Genomic DNA, 16,406 nt, shown 5'->3' on the forward strand with positions numbered 1-16,406 from the left:
TCTACAAAGTTCCTATCAGTCTCAATTGAATTAATTGCTTTTATACACCTTTTACAGCTCCTTCTAGAACTTGTGTAAATATAACCGTACACAAATATAAATTCAGTTTTTCTTCTGTTTATCACAAAAGTTAAAACATTGTTCATATTGACTCTACTACTGTTTTGTTTTTACATTTGCCTATTTTTATCTACCTAGAAAAAATCTGTTACATTTAGGACTCTCTTAGAATTACAGAAAATGTGTGAAAATATTGTGTCATGTCACATAGCACATATCCAGGATACCACATTATTAACATCCTCCCTTAGTATGGTGTGTTTGTTGCAATTAATATACTGATGTTGATGCAGCATGATTAATTAAATTGCACAGTATATTTCCACTTAGTTTTCCAAATGCTTTTTTCCTTGCCTTGAGCTCTCAACAAGGATTCCACATCACAATTAGTTGATCTGTTTTCTTAGGCTATTGTTTGATTTGTTTCTCTTTAACTTTCATTTGGAACACGTTGATGATACCATTATGTAATGTTGTCCAAACATTTTTTTCTCAAACATCTCTAAGTGGTATTTACTTTTTTCCTGAGTGGTAAAACTATGAGTGTGGGCAGTGATAAAGCAGGTGTGTCATGCACTGTCATCATGTGATCTCTCCCTGCAGAGTTGACAGTAATCACCCAGCTGTGGCAGTGATCCTGGGTTTCTGCACTGCAAAACTTACTCATCTGTCCTCTGTAACATTATACTGTTTGGAAGGCATCAGCTATGTACTGAATTGTTAAGATGAAGGAAATATGATCTATCTCTTTAGAGGGTTGTAATACAAAATATACGGAAAGCTCCTTCTGGAAAATTATGTATTTGTAAAAAGAAACTGCTCATTTGTTTGCCAACCACCCAAACCAGAATAATCCTTCTCCTTCATCAGCTACATGACATCTCCCTGACTCCTCCTTCTTTTCTCCTCTATCTCTGGTTGGAATTCCCTCCTTGTTCTATTCTGCCTTGTCATAGTCATAATTAGCTTCTTTATTAACCAGTGGTAATAAAACATATTCATAGCATACAGAATCCCACATCATGTATTTTCTCTTTTTATGTGCACAATGCTATATTCATGTTAAAATGGATATTGTTTTTGATTACTGGATTGTAATCAACATTTATTCTGGGTCCCATCATTGCAGTTTTATTCAGTGGGAACTCCTTCCTGTTTGTCTCACAGTTAAAATGTTCACCAAGTTCTATATACAAATATTTATTCATGCATTAACTATTTGGAAGCCATATAATTGAAAATAATTGAATTGCATATTTCATTTAACATACTGTGAACATGCTTATTGCCTTAACTACTTTCCATTCATTTATTTATTTATTATTTTATTTATTTATTTATGTGTTTATATTTGTGTATATGTGTATGCATATATGTGTGTGTTTGCTTGTTGCTTGACCCACAGTATATGCACCACATCTCTCATATGGAAGTCAGAGGATAGAAAGGCCATGGGACTTGTTCCCTGCTTTCTACCAATTGGGTTCTTATAATTACTATTGAACGTGGACCCTCAGACTTGGCAGCAAGTGATTTTACACACTGAACCATCCCACTGACATTTGCTTATCATTTATAAAACAGATTTATAGTGCAGATTTCATATATGCATCCTAATTTGTTCAGTTTCCTATTAATATTGTATCAGATGCTTAATTCTTACAAAAATTATTACAGTGTTATTACAGTAAAAAAATGCTATAATTGTCATGATTATGGTCTGTTCACAGATAGAGGTTTCTATGACAGTTTTATGAAAAATACTAGCCAGGCGGTGGTGGCGCACGCCTTTAATCCCAGCACTCGGGAGGCAGAGGCAGGTGGATCTCTGTGAGTTTGAGGCCAGCCTGGTCTACAAGAGCTAGTTCCAGGACAGGCTTCAAAGCTACAGAGAAACCTTGTCTCAAGAAACAAACAAAACAAAACAAAACAAAACAAAAAAATAAAACAAACAAACAAAAATACTGGCATCTATCAGCAGCCTGAGAACAAGTAATACCCATGCATGTAAATTGACGTAAGTAACATGTATTTTGTAACATGTATTCTTGTTATTCTAGAGAGCAAAACAAACAAACAAAAAATGTTTTGTAAAGATCTTTCCCCACTCTATGTATGATGATGGCCATTTTCTTAGAAATTAAAGATTAGCCTGACTAAAGGGGAAGGTCAATTTAGGCATCCTCTCCACTGCTGCTTAGAGTCATAGCTGGGGTCATCCTTGAAAATTCCTGGGAATTTCCTAGTACTATGTTTCTCAATAGCCCCTGACCTTTCCTTGTAATCAGTCTGATGACTACCTTAATCGTCATTATTGAACCTTCAACCAGCAACTGATGGAAAATGTTGCAGAGATCTACAGAGAAACACTGGACCGAGCTACCTGAGACCAGCCCAAGAGCAGTAGGAGAGATTATATGAGCACAGGAATCAAGACCATAATGGTGATACCCACAGAAACAGCTGATCTGAACTAGTGAGAGCTTGTTGAGTCTGGACTGATAGCAGGTGAACCGGTATAGGATCAAATTAGGCAAGTGTAACAGTTGTGTAGCTGGGGCAGTCTGTGGGGCCACTGGCAGTGGGACAAGGATTTGTCCCTAGTGCTTAAACTGTTATCTAGGAGCACATTCTCTTTGGAGGGATACATTGCTCAGTCTAGGTACAGTGGTGGTGGGGAGCTTGGTCTTGCCTCAAATTAAAGTATCAGACTTTGGTAACTCCCCATGGGAAGCCTTACCCTTTAAGGGGAGTGAATGGGAACGTGGGTAGGTAGAAGGTGCAGGAAGTGGGAGGAATGGAGGGAGTGGGAATGAGAATAGCTATGTAAACTGAAAAAAGATTGTATTAAAATTTTTAAATAAAAATTAAGACTCTGCAATAAAAAATAACACATCATATTGTTGAGAATGTGGAGTAAAGGGAATGAAAACTTGTACAGCATCTAGGAAAATCAGAATGGTAGTTCCTCAGGAAGATGGGAATAGAATGAATAAAGAAAATGTGGTATAGTTGCACAATGTAGTATTAAACAGATGTTGAAAATGAAATCATGAAATTCAGAGGTAAATGGATAGAACTTGAACATATCCTAAGTGATTAACCTTGACTCAGAAATACAAGTATGGTATGTTCTTGCTTATATGTGAATGATTACTGTCAGTGATAGTAACCACAATCTATAGATCCACAAATATTAAAGTATAGAGTAAAGTAGTAGGGATGGGACATACAAATCTCCCTAGAAAAGGGAAATAGAATAGATAGTTATGGATGAATAAGGGGGGGGGCTGGAATGGGAAAATCAAAAGAAGGAGGAGAGGGAAAAGGTGGATGGGGGGAATACAGGAAGACACAGCCAAAACTCAGGGTCATTTGAGAGGTAGTATAGAAACCTAATAAAATAGAAGCTTCCAAAAATATATACATATATGAGGGTAATCTAAATGAAATATAGAATTCCAACTGGTCATCTCTTGTCATTAAATTAAATTTAGATTACTGATATTATCTTACATCTAATTGAATTGTTGTTCATTGTCCCCATGGGAATACAAACAAACTGGGCTATTGCCAAAACCATAGGTTTCTCTCTGCAGATTGAGACCAGGGTCTCATTGCACAAGGAAATACCTACACAACCTATCAAGCATGGAAAAACCACATTGGTGTTTAAGTAGTAGAGATTTCACCCCTAAGTTCTAGCATCCTTGGTACTGGCAGAGACTTCACACATTACCAAAGAGAAATATATACACCAACCCAGCCATAAGCTCTTTGATCTACAATGATGTCCTAAAAGATTTACTATTGCAATGATGCGCAAAGTTTGTGAGAGTAACCCACCAGTTTCTGATTTGACTTACGCCTACTTTCTACAATGGACCACATACCTGACATTCTTGGGTGACAAGGACTCTAAGCCTAGAGTCCCTGGGGGCCTGGACTAAAACAAAATGTGACTATTCTGCTAAAAAAAAAAAAAAAACATAGCAATAAAATGAATCTTTTATGACTCATAGATCAGTGCCTTGCTCAGCCATCATCAAAGAAGTTTCCTTCTACTTCAGGTGGCAACAAATACAGAGAAGCATCGCCATACATTATTCAGACAGTCAAAGAACTAGAAACACTCAGCCCTCAAAGGGAAATCCCCATCAAATTCCTGCCGGAAGAGCTCAGCGAACCCTGCACAGTAGTAGGGGTAAAGAATATAGAGTCAGAGGAATAGAGAACACCAAGAAAGCAAGGCCCTCTAAATCAATAAGTATGCATATGACTCAGAAACTGAGGCTGAATGCATAGAGCTTGCACCAGTTCTGCAGCTGCTGCTGTTCTAGAGGGGAAAGGAGAAGTGGACACATACCCCATCCCTAACTCAGGAGCAATCTGTAGTTGATAACCACTTGCAAATAAAACTTCAGTTTCCCCCTAGGGAATCTCACTGGGGAAACAAACTGCTCTCAAGGGTAGGTTGCATGCCCAGTAGTAGATGAAGAATAAACAAATGAAAACAAAGGCATCTCTGGAAGTTCCGTATCTTAGAAGATCATGTCAGGACTTTTCCATTATGTTTAGTTTTGTCTTACTGTTTTTATTTTATTTTCTTTATATATTTTTCTTCTTGTCATCCCACAAATCCTTTATGCATATATAATCCCTTGGAAGCTTATTCATTTTCTAATGAAAGACAAGTAGGTGGATCTGGATGAAGGAGAGGCAGGAGGTCATGAGAGTAAGAGAAAGGGAAAACATAGCATGCATTAAATGAGAGAAAAGTCTATTTTCAACAGGAGGAAAAATAGAAAAGAAATGAGAGTTATTTGCCTGCCATGATAAAAAATTTACTTATTAAATTAAACAGCTGAATAGCTCAGATACATTAACTAATTGTTTTCTCAACGCTATTAATATGTAGATTCTCATTCATATTTTCAAAAAAAGGAGTAAACTCTAAAAGATATTGAAAATAGATTGTGATATAAAACCCTTTTATTGTGAAAGGGTTTTACCCTTTATTGCTTACCATAGCAGATGGTCAAGCAATCAGAAAGAATCTTTCAGTCATATACATGCACTTCTGAATTAAGTAAAGACATTCATTTAGATGTAAAAATAAAAAGTTAAGTATAGTCTAAGACATTCATTTCCCCAAGCATCTCTAACCAGCATACCTCCACCTTCAGTTGTCAGTGAAGTTCTCTTGACTAACCCAAGGCCGTTCACTATCAGATCATTATTCATACTTCAAATACTACATGCAAGCTGACATTGGACTTGCTAATAATTTTCCTGTATTTGTGTATTTCTAAATGACTCCTATTTCCATAGCAAGCCAGACTCGTCTCTCTATTCAGTCTTATAATCGTGTTACTTTTTATGATTTCATATCCAGTTTTTATGATTTAACGCAACTTTCTACATGATGTAACCAGCTTCTAACTCTAAGCCATCTGCTTCTTCTCATCTGCTGTATACTGATATATTTTTCCTCTAACCTTATACTAAAATTGGTTGTGTTGTTTTTAATAACTATACCTCTTCTTATTCTCTGGAATAGAAGATGTTCTAGAGTAAATGCCACTTGTTATATTTTCCCATTGATTTGTCACATATCTCTAAAAGGAAACAGTGCTCAGGGACATACATGAATAAACTTTTGTCTGTCAGGTTCTCAGCCTTCTCTCTGCATCTGTGTTCAGAGTTGACTGTCCACTGACACAGCTGCTGAGACATCCAAGCCGTTTCTGATATTTCTCCTTTTCTTTCTCTCTCCTCTTTCTTTCTCTCCTCTCCCTCTCTCTCTCTCCTCTCTCTCTCTCTCTCTTTCTCGGCTCTCTCTCTCTCTCTCTCTCTCCCTCCCTCCCTCCTCCCTCCCTCCCTACCCTCTCTCTCTTTCTTTCTTTCTTTCTTTCTTCTTTCCTTTCTTGCTTTCTTTCTTTCTTCTTCTTTCTTTCTCACTTTCTTTTGTGAATCTTCAAGTTGCTTTCAATTTTCTATGAAACCAACACCCCTAGTTTTATTTATTTTTTCCTTCAAAATTTATATCAAGAATGACCTGTGATGATAGACATCCTACAATTTCTCCTTTAAAAGTAATGTTTTATTTTACTTTATTGATGTTTGCAACATAACTCCATAACTACCATGGCATCTATCTGAGTCACGTATATCTAGTATTGCCAACCAGACATCTTTGTACTCATATTGAGATTAAACAGTAATCCCAACATGTACAGTTCCCAAACTTAGACAGCAAACTGAGGGATAGTTCATAATCTTGATATGGGATAACCTTGGAAAGCGAAATTTAGATCTCACTCTGTAGAGCTTGCCCATCAAATAGGCCAGCTAAATTTTAGATGTGAATTCTATAGTTCAGGAGGCATAGTAGTTCACCATAAAAATAGATCTGAACACAGTATTATCTTTGTGTGGTGCCAGAAAATCCATGTCAGAATCACTACAGAGATTTAAAACTTAAGATCCATTGATACTATAGGCTGTTTTACACAAGAAATAGACTTTATCCTTTTATCCTCTTTCTGTTCAAGTACCTATCTAAAAGGATTATTCTTGAATAAAATTAAACCCTAAACTAGGTTAAGTGTATGCAGGACAGCACTTCTTGTGTTCTGAATGCTCCAGGTATTTCTGGTCTGGGATCACTGCACACATTAAATAACTCTGCGAGTTTCTAAAGGTAAAGATTCCAAAACCCAAACAGTTTTAAGTAAAAGTAAGAAATTCTTTCAGTTTTATTTGAATCAAACAAGCAAGAAAGTACATGAATAGCAACTTCCCAGGTAAAGTATACATACTTGAGTCAATTCATACAGAAAGTAGTTAAGTGTTTGGCCTTTTTCTCAAACCCCAATAACATGATCAGAATGTGCATAATAAGTAATCTGAGAAATGGAAATATAACTGCTGAAACCTGTTGTGGAATATTCCTTTACACTGTGTGAAGATGTGTCACTGTGATTGGTTTAATAAAAGCTAAATGGTCAATAGTTAGGTGCGAGGTATAGATAAACTTCTGGAAAATAAGGGTTAGGGAAAAAAGAAAGTGCCAGAGAGGCCAGTCAAATGGAGAGGAATCATGATAGACAGTATAGAGTGAAGTAAATGGAGCCACATAAAAGAACATACATTGGAACATCTGGGTTATTTTAAGTTATAAGAAAAATGGGACGAATCTAAGCTATAGACTAAGGTTTCATAATTAGTAATAAGTCTCAATGTCTTGTTATGAGAGCTGATAACCCAAAGAAAAAAATTTTCTATATATGGTGCTCAATATCCTGCCACATATATCTACCTAAGGCTTGAGAAAGCTAAAAAAAAAAAAAAAAAAAAAAAAAAAAAAAAAAAAAAACTGAAAAAATAGAACAAATCCTACTTCTTGATGCAGCATCTATATGGTGACCAAGTCCATCTGTGTAGGCTGGGTGTATGAGGCGGCCTGTGGGCTAGAGCCAGCCACCAGTCCAATGTACTAAGCTTTTCCATGCATGTGGCAGTAGCTGACATAGCAGTTTAAAACTTTCTTGTGATAAGAGAATGCTATAGATGCTCAATGAAGACAGACAGAAGAAATCCTCTTAATAGGTTACAATGCATTTAGAAAATGTACATAGGCATAAAAACAAAATGAATGTAGACAGTCACAAAAATAAGTAGTTTATAAATAATAAAAAAGTCCTTAAGGAGAAAATGAAATAATATAAAAAGTATAATCTTCATAAGGAAATTACACAGAGAACACGGATAATATAATGTTGGGTCAATGCTGAATTTTTGAATGCTAACGAACAGTGACAACTGCTGAAATACAATGGATCGCAGAAGCAACTCGCATCAAACCAGCCTAGATACATTAGGAATGGCGTAACTTGAAAATGAAAGTCAGAAAATGTATTGTTTTGGGGAATAGGTCATAGTTTGTTTCCACAGAAAACACAAGGCTATTTGTTCAAGATTAAAGAGAATCAGGTTGGATTGAGGTAAACCCCCTGAAAATTCTGACTACAGATATAAAGAATTAAATCTTGAAAAACTATAGGACAGGTGACATATATTTTACCTGCTCAAACAAAAAACAAAAAAAAAATCTTTGGCTAGCTTATATACAACAAACAGTCCATAATTGTATTAATGAAGAAACATATGTTACCTTTGAAAGTCTGTGTGTTTTCAGAGCAAAGGGACCAGATACCAACAAAAACAGGTGGCCAAGGTGATCTAGCTCCCAGAGTGCCTTTGTTGCACTTTCCTAAGTGTTCTACATCCACAACAGCTTTAATGTTGCTGGTGGACAGGGTTCAGCCTAGCAGATTATTTTAGCCAGGAGTACTTATAAGCCTCGAGCTTTCTCTTTGCACAGAGACTGTACAACAAATATAATGAATAGATCTTCCAGGACTTGACCATAATCCTCATTTTCTCAGGGTCCCTGAAATATATCAGCGCCCCTCCAAACATCAAGGAGTAGTCTAGAAAACGTGATTCCCACATTCCCAAGATGTGGGATTAGTAGTTTTTGGTCATTCTGTGGGTTATGGATGTTTGTCATCATTTAAGGGGGTTGGTAACAGGTTCTTATTGATAATGGTGATAAAAAAAAATCTATACAAGATTAGATTCAAGGATATCTTTCTGGAGGGAAAAGGGGGAATATAGAATAGAAATGATGGAATGAAAGGGTAGATTTTGTTGATTCTACTTTTGAACGCCACTGGTCTCAAATATATTACATTGATTTGAATTTTTATATATTGATACAAATGCAAGATTATTTTTGTTACAACACACTGTATATATTTTTATATTTTTCTTTGTATTGAACCTGTGTAGTTCAATTAAAAGTGTGGAGTTCTAGTGCTTGAAAGCTATTACAATAAAACTATTCAAGGATGATTTTAAAATGCAGGTTAGTAGTTAATCATCTATAACAACCAAACTTGTTATGCTAGGTCTGCTTCATGGAAAAGTCTGCCAAACATTTTTCAAGGCCCACAGAAAAGTGACTACTGAGCTTTGATAAGACAAGGTAGGTCAATTCTTGAAAATTCATGCTTCACAGAAATGTCTGTCACATACTCTACGCCTGTAGGTCATGGTTGGATGCCCTTGTATTGCATAAGAACCTTGAGTGACTGTGCAGGAAGCCAGATGTCTTTTTCATTTCAACAGTATTGGAAATAGCTTACACTTTATTTCCTGTTTACTCAGGTAATATATTTTTCTGGATCTTTGATGGAGTTGAAGACTAGATATTTATAGTTTTCCTTGGTTACAATAACATGTAAAATGTGTACAGAACTTTAGATTCATCAAGATAGAATAGATAATAAAGATATTTCTCCAAATTTTTCAAATGTAAAGGGACCAGATACTGTAAATGTAATTCAATAACTGTTCTTATTTTAAATGGTTTTACTGTGTTCAAATTAAATTTTTTTTATTTAGACAAAGGGGTAAAATATTATATAATATTCCTTTACACTCTAGGAAGATATATCACTGTGGTTGGTTTAATTTAAAAACAATGGCCAATAGCTAGACATGAGGTATGGGTGGGACATCTGGACAGAGAAAGCTCTACAAAGAAGAAAGGCCAATTCACTAGCCAGATGAAGATGAAGTAAGATGGACAATTCAGAATCAAGGGAGCCAATCCATGTAAACAAATGGAGGTTTAAAAGTATGGGTTAATTTAAGATATAAGAGCTAGAAAGATAAGCCTGAGCTATAAGCTGAGCTTTCATAATTAATAATAAATCTCCATGATTTTTTTGTAATCTGGAAGTCCAAAGAAAAATCTGTCTACAGAAACCATTAGAAAATAGGTGTTATTTGGACAAATGAATCAGTTTCAAGACTAACTGTAGTCTATTTTCTTAGACATCATATTCAATTCTTTTCTTAACTCCCTTTGCATTTTACTATGACAGATTTAATATATCCTCCAGCTCTGCTAATGTTTAGTCAAAATTCTCTAGACGCTTTGGCCATAACTGCTATGGAATAACTTTTGTACATTTTAAATATATATTGCCCTTGTTGCTAATAAAAAACTGATTGGCCAATGGCTAGGCATGATTTTTAGTGCAGAGAGAATTCTGGGAGCACGGAGATATAATAGTTCTCAGCTCCCCCAAAAAGGAAGCAGGAAGTGCAGGAGAGATAAAATCCATGAGCCTCAGGGTTACAGATAAATTAACAGAAATTGGTTGATTTAAGTTGTTAAAGCTAGTTAGTAATAATCCTGAACTATTGACCAGGAATTTATAAATAATATTAAGCCTATAATAATATTAAATGGTTATTTGGGAGCAGTGGCCAAGAACAGAGAAAATGCCTACACATAACCTGTACTTTAAAAAATTTTACTAAGTTTAGAAACCTTGAATTACAAATATAGTCTAATCCTTTGGCTTTTTTTTTCATAACCTAGGTATTCTTCACAAGGTTCGAGGCAGTCATTTTGAAATCTGAACATTAAGGAACAAAGGAAGGAAGGAAGAAAGGCAGCTATCTCCATTCGTCTAATTCTCCATGAAATGATAAAGACTAACTTCTATAGAATTAATTAGTCAGCACATATAGACCACTCACTTTTATGAATTTCCTCACTAATATCTGACCCATGTTATCTTTCCACAATTCACTTTAGGGTGAAAAACTTTCATTTTCTTGATTAAGTGAATTAAGCTTAATCTTTCTCATCTATTGAAGCAATCTCTCATTGCAAAAAAAGATTAAATGAAGTCTCTTTTGCTTATTCACCAATATATATATAAAGTATATTTTTTCCTTATCATCCAACTTTGAAAACTAATGCAGGTTTATAGTTCTTAGCAAACTCTTGTAAGAGAAGGAGAGATACCAATAGCGCTTAAAGCCCAGATTCTGGCCCCAACATTTGCCTAAGGATCTTCCTGAGAGTCATTGTTTCAGTTTTTGTAGGATGGAAACAGATCTGCATAAGAAACCTGTGAGACTCCAATGTTCTCTATTCTCTTTACTCTTAGAAATAAAAAAGATTTTTTAGAGTTGTTTTGTTGAAAACAATTTACTCTTTATTTTGAGACTGAAGGTAACTAAATGGAAGATGAAAGCATAGTATCTCTGCATTCATTTTGTATCTGTTTCCTTTACTTTGAGTTCCATGCTTACCTCTGCACACAGGCATGCTAATTACTTAAGAGTGTCAATCTAATATGACTTAATCCCCTTCAAGATGGAAAGTGATATGGGATTGCCCTCTATGCAGAGAAAAAGAAGGTGGAGTCAGGCAGATATCATGTAGCCACCCAAGACACAAGAGGTAATTAACCATGGGCTAATTTAAAATGTAAGAGTTAGTTAATAATGAGCCTTAGCAAAAGAGGATGTAATTAATATTTAAGCTGCAGAGTGGTTACTTCATAAGCAGCCTTGGGAACAGGTAGGTGGAGAGAACCCAGTCCAGTGGGACCAGTGGGATGGAAAATACTTGTAGCTACATGAAAGTACAGTGGTAAGACATTGTCTCAAACCCACAATATCCTTGGATTTCAGTAAGAGCAAAACCTTGGGCATTCCCAGAAGACAGGCAATTATCAATCTTGACACGTCTAAACACTGCAAAGCTTAGCACTTTGTGTAAACTAGATTGACCCTTGCAAACAGCGAAAACATTAAAGACTTCTCTTGGTCTTCTTGCAGTGCCAAAAGTATGACACGATAGGACTGACCACAGCTTGACAAGGACTACTTAATTCCATATGTTTCTAACTCCTGACCCAATTATTCTTCTATTTAACTCCCCAATTTATGTCAGGACAAGAACATTGAAACAATAACTTCTTCCTAGTGTGTACTGAACATATTTTTCTTTCTACATAACCTTTGACTTTAATTGGCATATCAGACAGGTGGCCTAGCCTAGCCTGTTGGAGATGGTAGAACCTGACATTTCTTTTTGAAGCCCCAGGTTCATACGCACTTATTTAATATGTGTTGTTTGAGTTTTCTGTCCTGTCTGGTTACCGCAGTTTTTAAGTCCCAAAGAAATCACATAGAGGTCTACATTAATCATAAACTGATTGGCCCATTAGCTCAGGCTTCTTATTAACTCTTATAACTTACATTAGCCCATTATTTTTATATGTGTTAGCCACATGGCTCAGTAACTTTTTCAGCAGAGTATTTCCCATCTAGCTTTTTCTGTGTCTGGACAGGACTGCAGAGGGAGCTTCCTTCTTCCCAAAATTCTCCTGTTCTCATTGAGCTGCATCTACTTCCTGTCTGGGTGTCCTGCCTATACTTCCTGCCTAGCTACTGACAATCAGCATTTATTTAAAACATAATTGACAAAATAGGGACAATAGTCCCGCACCAAATATGGGATTTATTTTATACTACAGAGAAAATGAAGACTGATATCATGGGGTATTTTGGATATTATTAATCTCCAAGAGCCTTGGAAAACAGTTTACACTGATAGGGTGCTCAAGAGATACTTAAGTTAGAAGCAAACAAAGGTAGACAGTGTATTATATGATGAGACCAGGAGTGAATTAATATTGTATTGAAATTTCAACAATTTTCTCTGGAGACTTGATTTTCTGGGAAGTTCAAATGCTCACTGTGATAGTTAGCACTGATTGTGAACTTGATACAGTCTGGAACCACCTACAAAACAAGCCTGTGGGTTTTCTAGAAATGGACTATTTTGATCAGTTTATTTACATTTGGAACATTTACCTTAAAAGTGTGCAACATCCCATGGGCTAATGTCCTAGTATATATTAAAGTAGAAAATGGACTGAGCATTGCTCTCTGTTTCCTGACAGAGGGTGTTACTCCGGGACAATGGTCTTGTACCTTGTAAAGATTTGTTACTACTATTTTAATAAAATGCTGATTGGCCAGTAGCCAGGCATGAAGTATAGGCAGGATGACCAGGCAGAAAGTATAGGCAGAGCAACAAGAACTCGAGAATTCTGGGAATAGGAAAGATGCAGTTTGTAGTTGTAACCCAGACACTGAGGAGGCAAGATGAAAATTTCTTACTGATAAAAGGTACCAAACCATGTGTTTGACACAGACAAGAATTATGGGTTAATGAAAGATTTAAGAGTTAATAAGAAGCCTCAGCTAATAGGCCAACCAGATTATGATTAATGTAGACCTCTGTGTGTTTCTTTGGACTGAATGGCTGTGGGACTGGGTGGGACAGAAACCTCTGTGAACAGGGTATGTGCAGTCTCATACTCCTTCTGCTATGCCTTTCTCACTAAGATGGACTGGATTCCCTTAAACTGTTAGCCAGAATAAACTCTTCTTCTTTATGTTGCTGTTGTCAAGAACTTTGTGTCCACACATGTGAATTAATTAATACTCTCTTAGGTTATACTAAAAATATCAAAAATTGTGAAATTTGACCATAGATTTGTCATTAATAAGTATATTTATAAATTTTGGGAACTTTAAAATTACCTTGACAATCAATATTTTGACTATGAATGTAAGAGACATTGATTCATTATTGACATCTGTTTAACTAATTTCACACATCTAAGGATACATTACATACCCATACATCTATAATGATTTCAATGCATCAAAATATGGATATACATTTGGTGAATTCTTTGGATTTACAGAACATAATTATAACTCATGCTCAGTGCTCTTAATTCTGCCCTCCTTATCTTGTCTTTCCTTTCTGTTCACTCAAGTTACCTACAGCTATTTCATGTTTATTCTTTATATACTTGACTTATATAAGTTCACAAATATTTAAGATATTCTTTTGAATTAGAGATCTGACTCGATAAAAATATTTTTTCTTGTTAGGATTCAAATTAGAAGAACACAATTTTTTCATGAAGTGATTAAAAAGCAGTTCTTTTCTGACCTTGATGCATTATGTAGATTTTAGAAAATAATTTGCCTTGAAGCATATTCTTCTGGGAATAGACTTTGACTTTAAGGAGAGTAACAAACACATTGTGAATGGAACTTGTTCCTGTGTTTCTTTCCCTCTGAGTCTTTTGACTTTCAAGAAGTGTTTTAGGTTCCTGTGTTTACTTTTCTGATAGATTTTCTTGCTTCCAACTACAAATCAATAGTGTCATACCAGATTGACTTCCTCCAATGTAAAAATATACAAAACCTCTCCTTTGATGACATATTCATCTCTTCCCCCTTCTTTATTATTTTGGAACTCTAGGTGCCAGATTATTCATTGGTTCACAACCATTAACACAACAATGATCAAACAGAAAGACTATGGGCATAAACCTGACAAGAGCAAGAAAACTGATGACTGTTGGAACCCATTTTTAATATAGTAATATTTCAGCCTGCAGCAATATTCTGACCTTAAGCAAGGGGAAGTTGAGGGCTTTAATAGAGTTTCTTTATAAACTCTTTCTTTCTGCTCCCAAGCTGCTGACTTTGTAAATCCTGGCTTCTTCTCTGGTTGCTTTCTAAAGAACTGTTTTATCTTAAAGCAGATTTCACTTCAATAATGATTGGTTAATTATATAAACAATCACAGTGGTAAACAGAAGGTATTCCTTGACAGAATAAAATATGCACAGAAATTCCTTCCTTTCCCTCAAACACTTTGTGAATTTTGGTTCTAATTATTTAAAAAGTGACAAAAATCTTTCTTACAGAGGTCCTAAGTTAGGACATTTTTTGTTGTTGTTGGTATACAGGTACATTCAAATACCAATACTAATAGGCATTACTGGTAAAATCTTTGCTTGAATTAGAAACTACCTGCATTTAACAAACTCCCCATTATTTTAGTTTGGTTGACAATGGCAACAATCTGGCAAATTTCTAGGGAGGGATATATTAGGTCTATGTAAAAATATTTATTTAGATCTTGAAACACACTTAATATTCAATTAATTATCAATAATGGTAAGTCTGTGTGTCCTTCTGTCATAGTAACTGCTTATGGCTGAGTCAAATAGGGTAAAGTCCATCCTTGACTGAGGCGAGGACAGTATCCAGGACAAACAAAGATGTCTTAGCGTAGGAGATGGGTGCTCCTAAATGTCTTGAGCAATCTTCATTCTGATCAGTTTGATTATGGTCCACTCTGATATACTTTTGTTGTTTCACAAAAAAATCAGAGGAATGCATTTGACTACTTATTATCCTTCGTGAATATAGTTAGTGATTCTGTCCAATCCATTTCTTCCAAGGTCATGATTCATTAAAAAACAGACTTTGCTCAATATCTTCTCATATTTTCCTGTGTTGTTTTCTACAGGTGTTATAGAAACTCTAAAGGTAGCCCCCAGCATTTTTCTTTTAATTAAAAACCTGAGATGATCATTTTGTCACTTAGTAAAAAGTAGCCTGGTGGCATTACCACAAGACATATCTTTTCCTAAAATTGTATTATGTTATTCTCAGCTACCATATCTGAGATCAGCATCTAAGAGGAGAGTAGATCAGAGTCCAGAGCCAGATCTTAGCAATTTGTCAGTGCTGACTTGTCACTTCACACAATTCCTCTCTTCACCTAGACAGCTCCAAAGTGAATGCTCAGTCAGTTCCCCAGTCAATAGATCACAGAAGCACAGATCCAGTAATTATGTTCTTCAAATGAAAAGTGTAATTGCATAGAGGTATATGTTCAACCACAGAATAATTTCACTCTTCCATCATTTTAATCCCGATCCCAATTCTTTCATTTGTCACGAATCCCATTTTATGAAGGAGTTTATGTCTATATCTGCATACCTGATTTAATTAGTCATGAATTTCTTTCTTATTTTTTGTTACTGAGAGACATATTGCATGCCATTTATTAATTTAATAGTTCTAAAGTTTGAAGTTCAGCAATATCAACCACAACTATGTTGTTTGTTGGACATTCATAGTTTCCATCTATTAGCAGCAGACGTTTATCTTTAAAAAATTCAAATTTGAAACCTATTAAACATGATCTCCACTTTCTATTTTCTGTCAGGCACTTAGAAAAAAAAGCTAATTTTCTTCATACCATGACTGGCTAATATAATTTATTATCCAATTTAATCTAATCTGCATATATTGTTTGTATAAATTCATAGTAGTTATCTGTTCATCGCTTGTGGACTTTTAGGTCTCATCCATTTTGTGGATCTACTGAATGGTTCAGTAATAGTTATAGGGATGTATTTAGATTTAAGCCTCCTGATTTCTTTGATGCATATTCAGAAGTGAAATTCTTCACTGATATGAAAATAATATTTTAGTTTCCTACACAATCCTGTTGGTCACATTGTCAATTTAAATTCTCAACAGCAGGTTCTAACTTTTCTGTATAGTCAGCAACTCATATTTCT

At 35.4% G+C, this 16,406-nt stretch overlaps 1 protein-coding gene across 1 annotated transcript in view; it reads left to right on the forward strand.

Moving 5' to 3' along the window:
- Positions 1–599: 599 nt before the first annotated feature.
- Positions 600–16,406, forward strand: part of LOC119806357 (nuclear cap-binding protein subunit 2-like) — a 120,871-nt gene continuing 105,064 nt past the window's right edge. Inside the window, exon 1 of the mRNA XM_042054475.1 lies at positions 600–624. Within this exon, the coding sequence (XP_041910409.1) occupies positions 600–624 (25 nt within the window). The remainder of the gene's footprint in view (positions 625–16,406) is intronic.

Source organism: Arvicola amphibius, chromosome 1 (assembly GCF_903992535.2).
Source record: "Arvicola amphibius chromosome 1, mArvAmp1.2, whole genome shotgun sequence".
Classification (NCBI taxonomy): Eukaryota; Metazoa; Chordata; class Mammalia; order Rodentia; family Cricetidae; genus Arvicola; species Arvicola amphibius.